Source organism: Mandrillus leucophaeus, unplaced genomic scaffold (genome assembly GCF_000951045.1).
Source record: "Mandrillus leucophaeus isolate KB7577 unplaced genomic scaffold, Mleu.le_1.0 Scaffold324, whole genome shotgun sequence".
NCBI lineage: Eukaryota > Metazoa > Chordata > Mammalia > Primates > Cercopithecidae > Mandrillus > Mandrillus leucophaeus.
This window is the reverse complement of record NW_012103410.1, coordinates 1272077-1290798: the sequence shown is the minus strand read 5'-3', so window position 1 is coordinate 1290798 and position 18722 is coordinate 1272077. Positions and strand designations below refer to the sequence as shown.

General features: G+C 40.2%; 1 protein-coding gene across 1 annotated transcript in view; it reads right to left on the bottom strand.

Moving 5' to 3' along the window:
- Window positions 1-4524: 4524 nt before the first annotated feature.
- ABCB11 (ATP-binding cassette, sub-family B (MDR/TAP), member 11) overlaps window positions 4525-18722 on the bottom strand; it is a 107780-nt gene continuing 93582 nt past the window's right edge. Inside the window, exons 21-27 of the mRNA XM_011988170.1 lie at window positions 17525-17728; window positions 15022-15263; window positions 12552-12708; window positions 10821-11018; window positions 8051-8257; window positions 5563-5709; window positions 4525-4725 (exon numbers count right to left, since the gene is read on the bottom strand). Of these exons, the coding sequence (XP_011843560.1) occupies window positions 4525-4725; window positions 5563-5709; window positions 8051-8257; window positions 10821-11018; window positions 12552-12708; window positions 15022-15263; window positions 17525-17728 (1356 nt within the window). The remainder of the gene's footprint in view (window positions 4726-5562; window positions 5710-8050; window positions 8258-10820; window positions 11019-12551; window positions 12709-15021; window positions 15264-17524; window positions 17729-18722) is intronic.

Genomic DNA, 18722 nt, shown 5'->3' with positions numbered 1-18722 from the left:
AGGGGGTTCTGTCTTCTCTCAGTGTTCAAACCCATCAAGCAGTCTAGCAGCTCCATGTTTTTCTGGGGGACATTCCTCTCAGAACCCATGTCCCTGCCTCAGTCTGGCTCCTTCCTATGGGAAAAGCACACCTGTAATCCTGTGAGCTCCTTCCTAATCCTCCTGGACATTCCCAGCACCTCATTCTCGAGTTAGGTCATCTGTTCTTACATCCCATATCTTCCTATTTCTTTGTCTGTGCCCGTATTTTTAAAAAGAGCCCCCTTTTGTGGCTTCCTGAGGAAAGATGGGGAGTAGAGGTGTTGAGACCTGCATGACTGAGAATGTCTTTAGACCTCTCTCATTCTTGAGAATAGCTTCGCTACATATAGAATGATTTCCCCTTAGAATTTTGAAGGCAAATCTTTATGAATTTTAGTTTCATTGTCAAAAGGTCCTATGTCATTAGAGCTCTTTTTTTGTTTGTTTTGTTTTGTTTTTTTGAGACAAAGTCTTGCTCTGTTGCCCAGGCTGGAGGGCAGTGGCGCGATGTTGGGTCACCGAAGCCTCAATCACCTGGACTCAAGCAATTGCCCCACCTCAGCTTCCCGAGTGGCTCATGCCACCATGCCTGGCTAATTTTTGCTTTTCCTTTTTTGTTAGAAATGGGGTTTTGCCAGGTTGCCCAGGCTGGTCTTGTACTCCTGGTCTCAAGCAATCCTCTTGCCTCAGCCTCCTAAAGTGCTGGGATTACAGGCATGAGCCACTGTGCCCGGTCACATCATTATAATTCTTTATCGATTATATGTCACACACTCCCCCTTCTCTCCTGGAAAATATTCTCCTTTTCCCTCGTTTTCTAAAATTTCATAAAGTGCCCAAATAGGATTTTTATTTATTATATTCAGTGTTAGGTGAACTCTTTCAGCTTGGAAATTCATATTCTTCAATTATAGGAAATGTTCTTAGACTATTTTTAAAAATAATTTCTGCCCCTCAGTTTTCTCTGAACTCTTTGGAACTAGACTACTGACTAATTATTGCACCACCTGAAAGGTTACCCTCAATTTTTTCTTTTCTTTTTTTTCCCCTACTTTTCATCTCTTTCTGTTTTACTTTCAGAGAAATTTCCCCAACTTTATCTTCCAATCCTTCTATTTTTTTTTTTTTTCCTGTTAAGTTTTATTAACTGGGGTTATGAGGAGAGTCTGATCACAACACCAACACATTATGAAAACAGTAGGAAATTACAGAAAGACTTGCAATAAGTTTAAACAGAACAAATTAAGCCAGCCCCCTGGTCTTCTGAGAAACAATGAGGTAAAATTGCAGAGACCAAATCTTTGTCAGCGATAGAGGATGCAGGTTAAAAATGTAGACATCATCGCCCCCTAGTGTTGTAAAATAACATGCAATGCTATCTATTTATTCATTTTTGAAGCTTTAATCTTCTACCTTGTCACTGAGCCTCAATTATTTCCTCAATTTCAAGCCCTCTTCAGTCAATCTTTTCCCTCATATCAGTAACTTTCAAGTATCTTATTTGAAAATATAATTTGCCGGGCGCGGTGGCTCACGCCTGTAATCCCAGCACTTTGGGAGGCCGAGACGGGCGGATCACGAGGTCAGGAGATCCAGACCATCCTGGCTAACATGGTGAAACCCCGTTTCTACTAAAAATACAAAAAAATTAGCCGGGTGTGGTGGTGGGCGCCTGTAGTCCCAGCTACTTGGGTGGCTGAGGCAGGAGAATGGCATAAACCCAGGAGGCAGAGCGTGCAGTGAGCCGAGATCGCGCCACTGCACTCAAGCCTGGGGGACAGAGCAAGACTCCGTCTCAAAAAAAAAAAAAAGAAAAAGAAAAAGAAAATATAATTTGTATTAATTCCTCTTTCAGACCCCATAAATTCCTTTCCAGGATACTGGCCACCTCCCAGCACAAGAGTCTATGCTCTTGCTCTTTTAAATGCAAGCCAAAACAATAGCGTTAGTCTTTTTAAATCAAAATTAGAGGATTAGCATGTATTTATTGCAAACTTTAATTTCCTCTAAAAGGCATCTTTACTCTGCAACTTGTCATTGCCATTTTTCATAACCAGAATGCATTCCTTCACCATCTGCCTCCTGACTTGGCAACCATCAAGAATTCTGGCCTGACCAGTTAACTTGCTAAACCATCTTTGCTGTTATATACCAGGAAACACTGGAAAAGAGACATAAATAATAAACCTCCATATCCTAATGTCCCAGCTTAATTTATAGGCAGAATTTCATTTGTTGGCTAAGGGAAGAAAAACCATCTACGTAGAGTGAGCTTGGGAGGAAACTGGAGTAGGGAGAAAACATGATGGCAAGATAGGTCTGTGGGAACCGTGGGTGCAGTGCTGCTCTCAAAGTTTTCATTTCTGTGACAAGAGCTCTTTTTCATATGTTCATTTTTATCGATTCCTGTTTTTATTTAAATAGATGGAAATATCTTATCTTGACTCATTGAATACATTTATTACCTCGTTTTGAGTGTTTTCCTAATCACTGCATTGGCTCTGTTAGTTCTACTTTCCTTTGTCCAGCTGTCCTATTGTTGCTTTTGCTTTATAAGTTAAAATACTTCCTCAGTGTCTGGAGGTCCTTGGAAGTCAATTTCCATGCAAGAGGGAGACATTGAAAAGCCTGGGGAAGCTCTGATTGAGGGGGTGCTTGTTGACTGACAGGTGGGCTTCATAGGAGGGTAATATGGCTGGAAAATTTTCTTAGGATTCCAAGGATGGGGTCCTTGACTTCTTTTCTTTTTTTTTTTTTTTTCCGCTCTGTCGCCCAGGCTGGAGTGCAGTGACGTGATCTCGGCTCACTGCAAGCTCTGACTCCTGGGTTCACGCCATTCTCCTGCCTCAGTCTCCCGAGTAGCTGGAACTACAGGCGCCTGCCACTATGCCCGGCTAATTTTTTTATGTTTTTAGTAGAAACAGGGTTTCACCGTATTAGCCAGGATGGTCTCGATCTCCTGACCTCGTGATCTGCCTGCCTCGGCCTCCCAAAGTGGTGGGATTACAGGTGTGAGCCACAGGACCTGGCCCAACCTCTTTTCTTAGATTGGCCAGTTTCCCCAGAAAATCATTCTTCAATCTCCTGCCAGAGGAGAGGGGCTGGAAGTTCTTTTGTTCATACACAGCTTTACACTCAGTCCCCCTGTCTCTTGCATGTTAGCTGCCCCTTCAACTGCACCTTGTGTGTCTCAGTGCATACCTCCCTGTGAGCCTCCTCAGAGGGGGAGTATTCAGTCTCTCGCTGGAACTGGGGAAAGGCAGCCATCCTGCTGCAGGCAGGGCTCTGCAATTCTGTTTCCATACAGGCTTTTGGCCCATTCCTCTGTCTTCAGTCCCTCTGTGCCCTTGCCTCCTCCTTCCAGAAGGACCCAGTGTTTTTACATCTTGACCTTTCTAGGGGTCTGTGGTACAAAACAGGACGTTTCTAGGCTCCCCGACTAACAGGTTACATTTTTGTTTTCTCTCATCTTGTAACTCTATTATCAGTTGTCCATTTGCTTTCTGGCTCCCAAGATTTTGCAGGTGGCATCACTGTGTTTTCTTCATTCTTCTAGATTCCTGCCACCTTTAGTTCTATGTCATTAGGTGGTGTTTTGAGGGGAGCAGGGGCAAACGAGTGCTTTTCTGCCATATTTACTTGCTTTTTTGTATAACACCTTATGAAACTACAGCAAAGTAAAGTGCACTATTTTCATTTCATGAATAGAATTTTGCAGAAACTAAAAACAACGATCAGTATGCAGGGAGGTGCTGAGGAGTACAAGGCCTGGGAGAGAGTCCCCTGCTCCAGCCACACTGGCAGGTTCTCACAGTAATGGTAGCTTCGCCGCCCCTACACCCACTCTGAAGCTGAAGCATAAATCAACAGCCCTAACTGGAAGGCCCGTGCCAATGCTTTCCCTTTCTGCCCCCTCAGCCTGAGAGCATCCACCCCTTCCCTATCCTCAGCCTTAGAGATAAAGGAAGCTGGTTTGATGTAAAAGACAACTTTAGTTAAGAAACACAGCTGGTCTTCAGTCCTCCTGTTCTTTTCAAATTTGACCTTGGTCAGGCTCAAGAAATGTTTGTTGAATGCCTGTTATAGACATGCCTCTGTGTGCACTGAAGTTTCAAAAATGCGAGACGGTTCTCTGCCCTTGAGGAGTTCAAAGTCTCACTTACTCCCTGATGCCTCACTAAGTCCCACATATTAATCAGGACTGGCTTCTGCACAGAGAAGCACTGAGTGGTGGCTGAGCCGCCACTTGACATTGGGTTTTCCGTCCCATGGACCCTAGTTTCTTTCATTTTCTGTATACACATCTAAAGCAGAATTATTATGGAAGGTCACTAGAAATTAGGTTGGATTCTGATGTATGACAATGACTGTAAAAGTAAAATATTAACATTCTTCTTTAAAGAAAAAACGATCCCAGCAGTCCCCTCCTGCTGGGATCGTTTTTTCTTTAAAAACAACCCCTGTAACTGGTGCGTCATGTGTGTCTGAGGTTCTTGCATTGGGTCAACTGATGGGGGATCCTGTGGTGACTAGTTTGTAGTAGGCTCCTTTTTGGGCCATCAGTTCTTCGTGGGTTCCCTTTTCAATCACCACCCCCTGTGCCATGACAGCAATGATATCCGCGTTCTGGATGGTAGACAAGCGATGGGCAATGACAATGCAGGTCCGACCCTCTCTGGCTTTGTCTAGAGCAACCTGCACCGTCTGCAAAGAGAAGATGGAAAGTTGATGCAAAGATGCATGATTGCTCCCCAGCCCACCATCATGAGAGTTCAGTTAACATGACCTGAATAACAATTCTATACTTGAGGGCAAATCCAAAGGTTTGACATGAGAGAGGATTAACTAAGTATTCTCTGAGTGCAATGCATCAGTGATTTCAATGGCAGTGCACAGGCTGAGAAATTTCAGTGGAGCAAGAAGGAAGCAAACTATGAAGCCTCTATGTAATTTTACAATATTTGATGGTCTAGCTTCCTGAAATGAAACCAAGAAAACAATGGAGGGTGGCAGTTAAGTGGCCGTTCCTGATACTGCTCTTCATTGAAGACTTTTTAGCTCTCTCCAAAATGGAATCCCAATTGTTATGGCATTAATTATACATTTTAAATTTCATAATTGTGTTCTGCTCAATTGCATCTTCTTTCATGCAAACCACACATCAGATATTACCACTTTCTTTGTGTTGTATGTGGCCTACCTTCTCTGTCACATACCTTTAGAACTATAAAATATTTATAATGGATCATCTAGATTATTTCACTTTATTCAAGAAAGGTGATCATTTGCCTTTGGAAAAAAATGTCACTTAGCCTAAAGAATCTTAAAATCAATTCTTATTTTAAAGGTAAAATATTTTATTTGAAGCAATCTTATATTAAATCACTTGCTCTAGATAATTGTCTTTTGGTTTCATAAAGTATTGCCAAATTCTACTGTTAATAAATCAGAAAATTGAAGATAATGCCATTTTATAAGGACAAATTTTACAGCCAAAGACTCATTTGTAACGATATAAGACTTTAGAAAATCAGTACTTACCTTTTCACTTTCTGTGTCTAAGGCAGAAGTGGCTTCATCTAGTAGCAAGATTTTAGGATCTCGTACAATGGCCCGAGCAATAGCAATGCGTTGTTTCTCCCCTCGAGAGAGTTGAGACCCCTGGGACCCAACGTTAGTTTCATATTTCTGAAAGAAGTATGGTAAGTTTGAGAAATAGAAACAGTTATTGCTCCTGTGCTGTACAGAACTCATGTCAAGTTCTCCTCTGTAATTTAAATTATTTATTTGTTGAACTAGGGAATAGTGAGTGAATCCTCCTATAGGATGAAGGATGTCAAATCCACTTAGGAATATAAGAAAAACATGGAATTTGTGACCTTTGATGTGGGAAGCAAGGGGACTTTATTCCTCATGTCTGCATTTCTTTTAGGTTTATATTTTCAATCTCCTCCCTGTGTCCAGGTAGGAGCCCATATATGAGATCCTCTTTGATTTGAGACTGTCTGATTCTACACTCTTATCTGGAAAAATCCTTCCAAGATGGACTAATCTCAAGAATGGAAATGTCTTTGTGAGATCTTCTGGTCCATTTCTGTATTAGGGAGGTGACAACCTGGAACACAGGCCTTGGTTAGAAGCTCCACTCTGCTGCTTACTAGCTTGTGTTCATGAATAAATTATTTACATTTTTTTGAGCTGGCTAGTCATCTGAGGCGCAGTATTAACACTCACTTCAAATATTTATTGTGAGTGTTAGATAAAATTAGGAAGAAAAATCACTCATGCCTGGGATGGCTACATAAAAATTAGTTAACATTCACAGTGTGTTTACCATAGAGGTATTGTGCTAACTATTCTAGCAAGGTTATCATTTAATACACACAGAAACCATACCCACCCTATTTTTTTTAGATTACAAAACTTAGGCACAGGGAGTAAGAAAATGGTGTGAGGACAAGTAACAAGCAGTGAAAGTGAAATCTGAATCCAGGTGAAAGTGAATCTGTCTCTCCTTTGAGTACCTTGACTACTGCTCTTCCTGCCTTCCACAACACAAGCTGTTTCCTTCCCCAGCTTCCCTTGCCTCCTGATGAAAGCTCCATCATGCCAGGTGAGACCCATGAAAATCTGCTTTGTCCTTGTGGAGACAAAGTGCTCAGAGAAGGGTACCATGGGGAAGTCTGTATGAGGACAATGTAGTAAACCAGCTCCATGCCAGCACCGCGCCCCAAATGAGTAGGTATTCAATAAGGGTTTGTGGGATAAATGAGTCTCCCAGGAGACACACAAGCTTTGCTTTTGAACTCTGGATTCAGCAAATAGTAATTTCCATGTGCTTATAGATTGGGCTAACAGGTAAGAACCGGGCCAAGAGCCTAACACTTAGGAAACTGTGAAAAGAGCAAACAAAAAGCCCTCCACAAACACCACAAAATTTATAAACATAATCACTTATAAAGAAAAACAACTTTCCCAGGGATATTTTAAAAAAGTAAGTAGAGAAGGTAAAAGGTAAAATTTGGCCCTACAATTTGGTTTCCATGTTTTAATTTTTCTTGTGATCAAAACTAAGAGGGACTTTTGGTGGATGGGAAAATGCAGAGACAATATTGTGTGAAATCTGGACTTGGCTCTGGCAAAGTAAGAGACACCAAGGCAGGTGCAACTTACCCACCACCCACGGTACACACTGCCAAGTAATGAAATAATGATGATGGCAGTAATACCAGCGGCAGCTTTCTTTGTGTAGCTATTAAGTGTGTTTTCTTCATTTTAACGTTATTTTCTTGCATTTTGCAGATGGAATAGACAATCTCAGAAAGGATAATTGTCCCAAAGCTATGAAGCTACTAAGTGGCAAAGCTTGGATGCAAGCCCAGGTCAGCTCCAAATCTCAGGCTTTTCCCCACTATGCTAAACTAAAGCTCAATGTGCAAAATAATTCTACAAAAATAGCATCCATTGCATTGGGCAATCCAATATCTTCCAAAATTAAAGAGTATGTTGATGAAGGATATTTCTTTTGCTTAAAAAACTAAGACAGTCCGGGGCCACTGTGAGATAAATTGTGTACCCTTTGACCTTCTAGAGCCACAGTCATAATACAGATTGAATATTTCTTATCAGAAATGCTTGGAACCGGAAGTATTTCAGATTTTGGACTTTTTCAGATTTTGGAATATCTGCATATAATGAGATATCTTGGGGATAGGACTCAAGTCTAACCACAAAATTCATGTTTCTTATCTACTTTATACACATAGCCCAGATGTAAATTCCTACAATATTTTTAATAATTTTGTGCATGAAACAAAGTTTTGACTGCATTTTGACTGTGGCCCATCATACGAGGTCAAGTATGAAATTTTCCACTTGTGGGATCGTGTTGGCACTCAAACAGTTTTGAATTTTGGAAAATTTTGGATTTGGGATTTTCAGATTAGGGATGCTCAACCTGTACACTTTGGTCATTCTACTTCTCCCCATCCTTGTCTCCCACAGGGAATGGCTCTGACTTCGTACTCACCTCTGGGAGTGACATGACAAAATCATGCAGCTGAGCCTGTTTTGCAGCTGCTATGACTCTTTCCACGGGAATTTCTTTGGTGTTGTCTCCATACTTGATATTGTCCATTATGCTACAGGCAAACAACACTGGTTCCTGGGAAACTATTCCAATGTTTGAGCGCAGGAACTGGATGTTTACTTTTTTGCTGTCATGCCCATCTATCATCTGCCAATAGAAGAGATGACAGGTCATTAAGTTTTCAGAATTTCAGCAGCGAGGAAAGTTCATATGCTAGTGTTAGGCGTTATGCAGGACATTTGGCTTGTTTAACAGACAGCAATCCCAAGGCTAAAATTACGGAATAAATTATGCTGCCTTTGACCTCTGGACGTAATGTCTATCAGGAGTGGCATCCATGTTAACACTAATCAGACTATAGTCCTATTTATTTCCTGAACTCTGGCTCTACAGGTGAAACAAATGAGAAAGATGCTCAGGTATTCAGGTAAGAAACAACTTCCCCTTACTTTGCTGCAGCACACTGTCTACAAATATACAGGGTTGCTCTATTTTGAGACTCATGAGTTACGGAAAGGATTTTTGTCTGGGAAGCTTTTGGGCAATATAAGGATCAAACCTGTTTTCTTGATTTTACTAACGCCATTCTCTGAATAACTGAGGTAATAAAACCAAGTAAAAAAGGAATACATTTATTCACTTAGTCAATCAACAAACATATATTTGAATCACCTGCCACAAAGCACCATCCTAAGCAGTCTATGTCTGCTACGTAAAGAAAATATTATCTCTGTTTCCTTGGAACTCACAGTCTAGTTAGGCAGTGAAGTACAGGTACTTGAATATCTACAACATGAGCTGGTTCACAAAAAAGTCCTAGAATATTAAAGGCACAGTATGCCTAACTTACTACTGTAAAGTACTTGGCCCTATTATTTCAGAAAAAATGGTGATAAATGGTATGAACAGATTATATTTAAGATAATTTCTAAGTAATGGAAAAAGCAAACACTATTAGAAAAAGTATAAAGCATTTCTCAATAACAATTAGCCCTGGCTTTGCTTTATGCAAGGAAATCTTTAGTTGCCTCTTTCAAGTTTTTCTCAGCATGTCTTTTCATAATGTTATCTGTCCTCATTACACTAAAGATTATACTATTCAGGGAAGTCAGAAAGGCCACTTTCAAAATATTAGCATTCAACAGTGAATCAAGTATGGAGCAAAATAAAACTTTTTCAGACCTATATCTATGAACGATTTCTTAGAAAATTGCTTGTGGATGAGCTCCAACAAAGGGGGGTGAAAACTATGAAAAGGGCATTTATGGGAACTATGAAATAATGCAAGGAATCCTAATCCAAGGAATCCTAATCCTAGGAAATATCACAGGGAACTCACAGGACGACACAGGACTGTGAAATATCACAGGGAACTCACAGGACGACAACTGTTCAACAGGCAAAGGTTGCAAGTGACAGAAATGAGGGAATAGATGGCCTGAGAGGGACATTGGAAGAACACAAAGGTTTTGATAAAGACAAAGAATACAAGAAAAAAAGAAACCTTTCAGAAAAACAATCAAGAAAAAATATAACACAAATGTAACTCACTATTTGACTAAGGGATGAACAATATTTACATAATCATTTAAAAAGCTGTCAATTGGTTTTCAACTTTTAGAATCAACTTAGAGTGAAAGCAGGAAAGATAATGTTGTAAACAGAATGTGCTCTGAATTCTTAATAGTGCAGTTAGAACTTAAGAGGTAAAAGAAGGGAGTAAGAGGTGAAAATAAAGGTAGGATTGCTAACATTTTTATTTTAGAAAGCGAGAATTCAAGAGGAACTATCTACAGGTGGTGGAAGAGCAACGGAAGCAGATCAGAAGTTTACAGATTTATAAATAGAAGGTCTAAAAAATGATATAACTACATTGGGAGGAGGTAGGAAAAAGGAGGGGGTGGTGAGGGTAAGTAGATTTTTATCTCTTGAGAATAAATCACAGAGAGTCTAAATTTGTTAAATCATGAAACAGCAGGAGCATATTATTTAAAGACATAAAAGTAATCATCAGCAGATCAAAAACATCAAGTGGTCAAAGATAGTTGCCTTTGGGCAGAGAAATGTGGAGTGGGAGTATAAGCATAAAGCAGGGGGGCAACTTTTCATTATAAATGTTTATTATTTGATTTTGTGACCTTATGTATATATTACTTTTAAAGAAAGAAAAAAAGGACAGAAAAGAGAAAGAAATGTTATGAAAAATAAATAACAAAGCTATTCACCAAAATTTCAAATATCTTTGCCAAAGATTTACGGTACATGGCTCTCAATCTGAGTTCCTTGCCTTATTTAGATTTCAGCTTCTTGAACAAGGATTGTCTTAGATCTTTTCATGCTAAATCTCCTTTCTTGCTCATTTATCATTATTTCCCTTATCACTCTACTTTTTTCATTCCTGGTCATTAGTTTCCTGATTAGTCTGCACTTTCTGCTCCATTTATGGGTAAATGAATGCTTCTATTAAATACAGTGTGCCCAGTTTTCTTTGCCTAACTGGTCAGCAGGCCATCTGGAACTGGGGAAAATCTGACATTAGAAATTGTGAGGGAGAATAAGGTGAAGCAGCAAATGACTGGGACTGGAAAATATGCATGGGGTAATGCCTAAGGCAAGCATTTTAAAGTGAGTCTGGCAAAGCAAAAACTTGAAGCCAAAAACTTCGAAATAGTCTGCAGAAGGCAAAATTCTCAAAAAGGTTGTGGCTTACCACTTTTCCTTGATCAGGATCATAGAAACGTTCCAACAGCTGAATGCTGGTGCTTTTGCCACATCCACTGCTCCCAACAAATGCCAGTGTCTGCCCTGGACTAATCGACACTGAGAGACCATTCAGAACTTGCGTGTCAGGTCGAGAAGGATATGTAAATTTACAATCAACAAAATCAATCTTCCCCTGGAAGTTGTTCTGTGGATGGGAGGAACAAAATTAGAGATGCTCTTACTGGAGCCTAGAATATTGAAAACACACCTAAATCTTGAGTTTAAAATCCCTACTTGAGATACCTTCAAACCACGCTGCCAAAATGCAAAGTATAGAGACAGTAACTTAATAAAAGGACATTCCATTTTCTATTCTGAAAGATGTAGTATAAAGAAAGGCTTGGGCAACAAAATTAAAGACATTTGACTCCCCCATTCCCAGTCTAACCTAAGGGAATTTTCTTGCCATCCATTCCTGACATTCTGAATAGAAGAGAACAGCTGGAAGATATTACATCACAGAAGCCAGTAACTGTCCAAACCCTATAGCTTTGTTCCCCCAAAGACTAAAAATAATGTTACACTTAAAACGACCTAGAAAGAAAGTTACCTGAGGTCTGTACTGCAAAGGTGAATATTTTCTATTGTACTTTGGTGTGCTTAAAACTCTCTAACCTATAAACTCTAGAAATGGATAGACATTTAACAGAACACACAGAAACTTTACATTTACTGAACTGAAGGAGAAATTTTACAAATTTAGAAAGATAACGAATTTAGCTTAGCTTTACTAGTGTTTAGGTTTGCTTTGCTTTCTGGAACATACTAAAATTTTCAAAAATAGGTAGAGAAGATTTAAAAATACATATCTATCAATTAGAAGAAGATATTTTGTCAAGATTGAATTAATTTTCTGGACATCCATATAAGCTAAAACTTGAATCAAGATGAACATGAATTAAATCAATGTTATTGGACAGGAAGAATTGATTTTTCTACATTCCGTATCAGAACATCAATAGAAAACACAGTGGTTAGGTGGATCTCAGAGGACAACTGGCTTCATTCATTCAGGAACTAAGTGTATTTTATATTACACAGAATTTAGCATTCATTGAAAGTCATCGCCTTGTTCAAATGCCAGCTTTAGGAATAATTTTTGATGCTAATTTACTTTATTCCTGTGTAGTTATAAATCTACTTTGTGTCCACTCCGAGTACGTATGAATGAACCCATACACAGCAGGAATTTAGAAGCCAAGTGGTATTGATGGCCATCCCTAATGGCTGTCCTGCACACACACACACACACACACACACACACACACACACGCACAACCTTACCCCTCATCAATACTTACACATTTTATTTATGTATTTTATTAGACTTTAACTTCTGGGGTAGATGTGCAGAATGTGCAGGTTTGTTACATAGGTATACATGTGCCATGGTGGTTTGCTGCACCCATCAACCTGTCATGTACATTAGGTATTTCTCCTAATGCTATCCCTCCCCTACCCCCAGCCATCCCCTGACACGCCCCACTGTGTGATGTTCCCTGCTCTGTGTCCACGTGTTCTCATTGTTCAACTCCCACTTACGAGTGAGAACATGCGGTGTTTGGTTTTCTGTTCTTGTGTTAGTTTGCTGAGAATTATGGTTTCCAGCTTCATCCCTATCCCTGCAAAGGACATGAACTTATCCCTTTTTATGGCTGCATAGTATTCCAACACTTACCCATTTTTCTCCTGCACTACTGTATACACTGATTGGGGGTTGTCGGTCCAGCAGTTCAAAAAAGCGTGCAGCTGATATTTTAGCTTTTGCATAACTTGGGGTGTAAGAGAAGGTTCTTCCAAGAGCTGTCGCACTCAGTACAACTGCAGAGATCACCCTGTAACCAGACAGACACACAGGCAGAGAGCAGAGAGTAGTAGTTGGTGTGATGACCTGAGGGCAGAGGTTTGGGGATCTAGCCCTGGTTCTGCTAGGAAAGGACCAAATATCCTTAAGCAAGTCACTTTAGATTTGTCTGGGAATGAAGAGGGTGGTGTTTAAGAGATTAGCAGTTTCCAACTGTGTTCTGTGAAAAAGGGGTAAGAAGAGGACTGAATGAGCATGAAGGAGAGAGCTCAGACCTCCAAACCTTTATTTGACCACAATAGCTTCTTTTAAGAAAATTGTTGGAGGGGGAAAAAGACTTCTGAAGGTTTTTTTTTTTTTTTTTTTAAAGAAAAAGCAGGCTTGAAAGATCACCAGATTGAGTTGATTTTTCTAGAATTGTAACAGTTTTTTGAACCTATAATAGATATGTAAAAGATAATGATTGATGATGTAAGCTTCAATTCTGTACCAGGTATGTATATAATTTATGCTTCAGAGAGCAAGACAGATGAAATTGCCTGTCTCCTTCTTCTTGTGTTAGCCTCTAACTATATTCAACATGTACTTAATTAATGAGAGTGAGTGAATGAATGAATGAATGATAAATATAATGAGAGATAACTTTGTTGCTGTACAGACTGTGATGTGAGTAGTAGCCCCCAAAGCTGTTCACCTGCACTGTCATGCACAGAGGGTCTGCCTCGGATGGGGATAGGGATAAGGGATGTGTCTTTGTGTGTCACACTGCTCAGTTCATAAGCAGGAATTGTTTTAGGCCAGAATTGCAAATCCAAACATCTCCAGGAGCCCAATTTAAAGCCTAAGGGAATGAAAAGCACTTGAAATGAAATGGAAAATGGTCGAAGATGACCTTCCAATTTTTAAAGTGAAGCCTGAAATTCAGTTTTCCGTAGTCCCAGATTTTTTTTTTTTTTTTTTTTTTGAGATGGAGTCTTACCCTGTCACCCTGGCTGGAGTGCAGTGGCATGATCTCAGCTCACTGCAGCCTCCGCCTCCTGGGTTCAAGCGATTCTCCTGCCTCAGCCTCCCGAGTAGCTGGGATTACAGGTACACACCACGACACCCGGCTATTTTTTTGTATTTTTTGTAGAGACGAGATTTCGCCATGTTGGCCAGGCAAGTCTCAAACTCCTGACCACAAGTGATCCACCCACCTTGGCCTCCCAAAGTGCTGAGATTACAGGCGTGAGCCACCGCGCCCAGCCTGTAGCCCCAGATTTTTACACATTGGCAAAAAATTATTCTAAAACCTTAATATAAACTAAATAAAAATAACCCAATGGTTTGCGTTTTTTTCTAATTTAGATTAGTAGCTTTAAATATCAAAGATTTAGAAAAGAGAGACTTTCCTGGCTGGGTGGGTGTAGTGGAGCGGGAGAGGAGTGCTGAAAGACACCAGGTGAGAAGGCGGGACTCATGGCTAGAGAAGGAAACCCAAGAACAGATTCCTATAGGACCACTTTTCCTAATGCCCTCCAAACCTTTCTCAGACCATCTCCACCTTTATACCCGGCCCTCTCCCCCACCCATATACATGTGTACCTCATTCCCCAGTACGCTGACTCCCTTAGGCTTTCACCTCTGGAAATGTGAGAAATTGGACTCAAAGCTAATCTTATTAGAAAAGCAGGCTTTGGCTATACGAATGGAACATCATTCACCTGTATGGCCTATGCTGTCTCTGCCTAGGAGCAGTCAGCTGGGAACATGCCCTCTTTGCAAGAGAGGAGTTCACATAAAACAGTTCTTTATAAACCATCTTAGCCAAGGCCTCTAGATTTTCTCAGCATTAACATCTGTGGCAGATTGTTTATAAACAATGATCATATTAATTCACACTATCATGCATCCCTTTGCAACACGACTTTTTTACTCCTCTCATCAAAAAGTGGATTCTATTTTTTTCTATTCCTTAAACCTGGGCTTGATGGTATGACTTTCTTTGGCCAAACAGAAAATTAGAAAGTCTCTTTGCATGGAGAGACTTGAAAAGTACTTGCACAGTGGGGCTTGCCCTCTTTTGTGGCACTTGGAACTCTGAGGCCATAATATGAAGAAAAGAAGCTCATCTGCTTGACAGGCCATGTGGAGACAGAAGAATACACAGAAGCCTGACTGAATCAGCCCAGGTCAGAAGAACCACCCTGACGACCCACAGAATCTTGAAAAATAATTAATCCCACCTATTGTAAGACACCAAGCTTGGGATTGTTCGTTAAGCAGCAAAAAAGCTAACTGACAGAACCAGGCTATTCCTTCCTTGTGTGTTGATCTTTTCTCACCTTGGCTGGATATTCCTCACCTGAACACGTAGCTGAAATGGAGCCCCTCATTGGGGATTAAGTAACCTCCATATCTGTAGGAAGCAGAATTTGCAACAAACAGGATGCATTGGGAAAAGGCAAAGCAGAATCCATAAACGTTGGCTTTCTGAATGGCTGTCTTGAGGGGCTTCTCCAGCTCAGTCTCAAGTGTTTCAATGAACCTCCTCTCCTTTCCAATTCCAGCCACAGTGCGGATGTTACTGAGGGCTTCGTTTGTAATCTGAAGATCGAGAAAGAGTCTTAGGAATACAAGGGCAGAAATAACTCCTTTCATGACATTTCAATGGCTACGTGGATTAGATGGTGCAAATGGCAGAATGTGGTACAAATCAGAGAATGCATCATCTGGGAATACAAAGAAGTGGCTGGAGATCAACCCAACTGGACCACGAGACAATTTTTCAGTTAAATTCAAGTTTTCCTTAATTCTAACATGGCATGGCTTTGTTGCCTCCACTTGTGGTGGAAGAGAGAAGGAAAAATAAAGGTACACAGTTATCCTTGAAAGCTTTTTAGCTTCTTCGTTAATTCATTTGAAATGTATAAAATGGTATCTTTAAACATCTTCTGAGACAAAAGATTAATAATATACATTTAAAATATTAGATTATATTTTCTTAAAAAATCAATCTGGCCAAATATTATATAACTTAAATTAGTTTTAGCAGTAAACAAAATTAATTAAATTTATTTGCAAATAATGTTTTAGGAAAAATGAGTATTTATACCTCTAGTGGTAAAACAATACTTTTTTTTCCATAGCATTAAAAAATGTTTAAGTTGTATATATTTAGGGGGTATGAGTGCAGATTTCTTGCAGGCATATATTGTATAGTGGTGATATCTGGGCTTTTAGTGTACCCATCACCCGAATAATTAATTTCATATACAATAGGTCATTTTTCAACCCTCACTCCCTCCCGCCCTCCCTCCTTTTGTGGTCTTTAATGTCCACATTAAAGATGTAGACATCTTCCACATCTTTATGTCCATCCATACCCACTAACATAACTTGAAATGAGTAGGAAATGTATCTTTTAGTCTATACTATGAATTTGTATTTGTTTTAACCCACACTCTAGGGCAAGTAATCACTGTTTCTGAATTAGGGTCTTACCCTAAAAAGGCAAAAAGGTGGGCCCCTTTGTTCCATTAACATATGAAGTCCTTTTGGCTTCTGCCTACTTGAGCAGAGTTCACGTTCCCTTTTTTAAAAGAGACAGAACCTAAGTTATTGTGAATTTGTTAAAAGAGTGTGTATATGCATGTGTGATTTCTTTCTTTTTTCTTTTCTTCCTTCTTCACTCCCTTCCTTCCTTCCTTCTTTCCTTTCCTTTTCTCTTTTTTCTTTCTTTTCATTTCTTTTCTTTCTTTCGTTCTTTCGTTCTTTTGTTCTTTCCCTTCCTCCCTTCCTTCCTTCCTTTTTTTTTTTTTGATGGAGTTTTGTTCTTGTCACCTAGGCTGGAGTACAGTGGCGTGATCTTGGCTCACTGCAGCCTCCATTTTTTTTTTTTTTTTTTTGATGGAGTTTTGTTCTTGTCACCTAGGCTGGAGTACAGTGGCGTGATCTTGGCTCACTGCAGCCTCCATCTCCTGGGTTCAAGTGATTCTCCGGCTTAGCCTCCCGAGTAGCTGGGATTACAGGCACCTGCCACCATGCCCAGATAATTTTTGTCTTTTTAGTAGAGATGGGGTTTCACCATGTGGGCCAGACTGGTCTTGAACACCTGACCTCAGGTGATCTGCCTACCTCGGCCTCCCAAAGTGTTGTAATTACAGGCATGAGCCACTGGCCTCCCAAAGTGTTGGGATTACAGGCGTGAGCCGCTGGTCTCCCAAAGTGTTGGGATTATAGGCGTGAGCCACCGCCCCCGGCCTGTGTGATTTCTTATACTTGAGAAGTGTTTATGCCACCATCCCTCATTTATCCCCAAGGACAAGATATTAATTAGAACACACTTTAAAATGTGTAGCTAAAACCTAAGTGTATCCAAAACCTAAACTGCAGCTCATAATTCTAGTTGGGAAAGACACTTGCCCCAAGCCTGGGGGACACTACAGTGTGAAGAGAAAAGGCGTGTGCCATTAAAACCATCATAGCTCCTCTGTGTATGGAAAGCATAGCTCAGGGAAACCATTAGATTGCAAAAGCCTCACAGCCAGAAAACTGAACTATCTACTCCTGCAAGTGAGAGTGTACCAAATTGGAATGTGGAAAAAATCACTATGCAAGAGGAAATTGAACAGGCAATCCTCTGTTCACCCCACTATTTCTCCACACCGGCTCAAACTCAGAGCCTTGGAGCCTTATTGCCTCAGTCTTTGGGCCAAATATGCATGGAAAGGGTGGTGGAAGGTTCTTAAGTGTGCCTGTCTGTGGGCTGACAGCTTCCTTAAGTCTCTTCCTACTATTTGTTTTTAACAATTTGTCTGATAGACACTCAACCATGAGGAATGGGAAAATTAGATGTGCAAGATTACCTGTCCCACCATCTCCAGGGCCCGCTTATCTCGAGAGGCAAATCCTGTCAACATCCTGGTCTGTGTGGCTCCTGATAAAGCCAAGAAGGGGAAGAAGCACAAGATGACCAGGCTCAGCTTCCAGCTAAAGTAGAAGGCAATGATCATGGCCACAGTGACGTTAGTGAAGGAATTGACCATCATCCCAATCTGAGAGCCAGCAGCCTGCAAACCAAAAAGCATTCAACCCATCTCAGACACACAGTCTCTTTTACCAACTACCATTATACAAAAAGGTCAGATCTTTTATAAAATTGCGATAAAATATACATAACAATATATATCATTTTAATCATTCTTAAGTGTACAATTCAGTGGCATTTCACAATGTTGTGTAACCATCACACATCTATACCTAAAGCTTTAAAAATCATGCCCAACAAAACTCTGTATCCATTAAACAATAACCTCCCTTTCTTCTCTCTCCCTCAAGCTCTTGGTGACTTCTATTCTAACTCTCTGTCTGTGTAAATTTGCCTACCCTAGGTACTTCTAGAAGTAGAATTATACAATATTTTTCCTTGTGTGTCTGGCTTATTTTGCTAAGCATAATGTTTTCAAGCTTCAGCCATGTTGTAGCAGGTATAAAAATTTCATTCCTTTTTATTTTTATTTTTTGTTTATTTTATTTATTTTGGGACAAGGTCTTTGTCACCCAGGCTGGAGGACAGTGTCATATTTTGGCTCACTGTAGCCTTGACTTCCTGGGCTCAAGCACCCCTCCTGTCCCAGCATCCTAAGTAGCTGGGACCACAGATGCATGCCACTACACCTGCTAATTTTTTAATCTTAGTAGAGATGAGGTCTCACTATTTGCCCAGGCTGGTCTTAAACTCCTAAGCTCAAGTGATCCTCCCACCTTCGCCTCCCATAGTGTTGGGATTGCAGGCATGAGCCAGCACACCTAGCTTCATTCCCTTTTAAAACTGAATATTCCATTGTATGCATATATCACATTTTGTTTATCCATTCATCCATTGATGGACACTGGGGTTATTTCCAACTTTTGGCTGTTGTGAATAATGCTGCTATGAACATTGGTGTATAAGCACCTTTCAAGTCCCTGCTTTCAATTCTTTTGGATATAGACCTAGGAGTGGAATTGCTGGGTCATATGGTAGTCCTCTGTTCAAAAAGTTTATTTCTTTTAAATGATTAA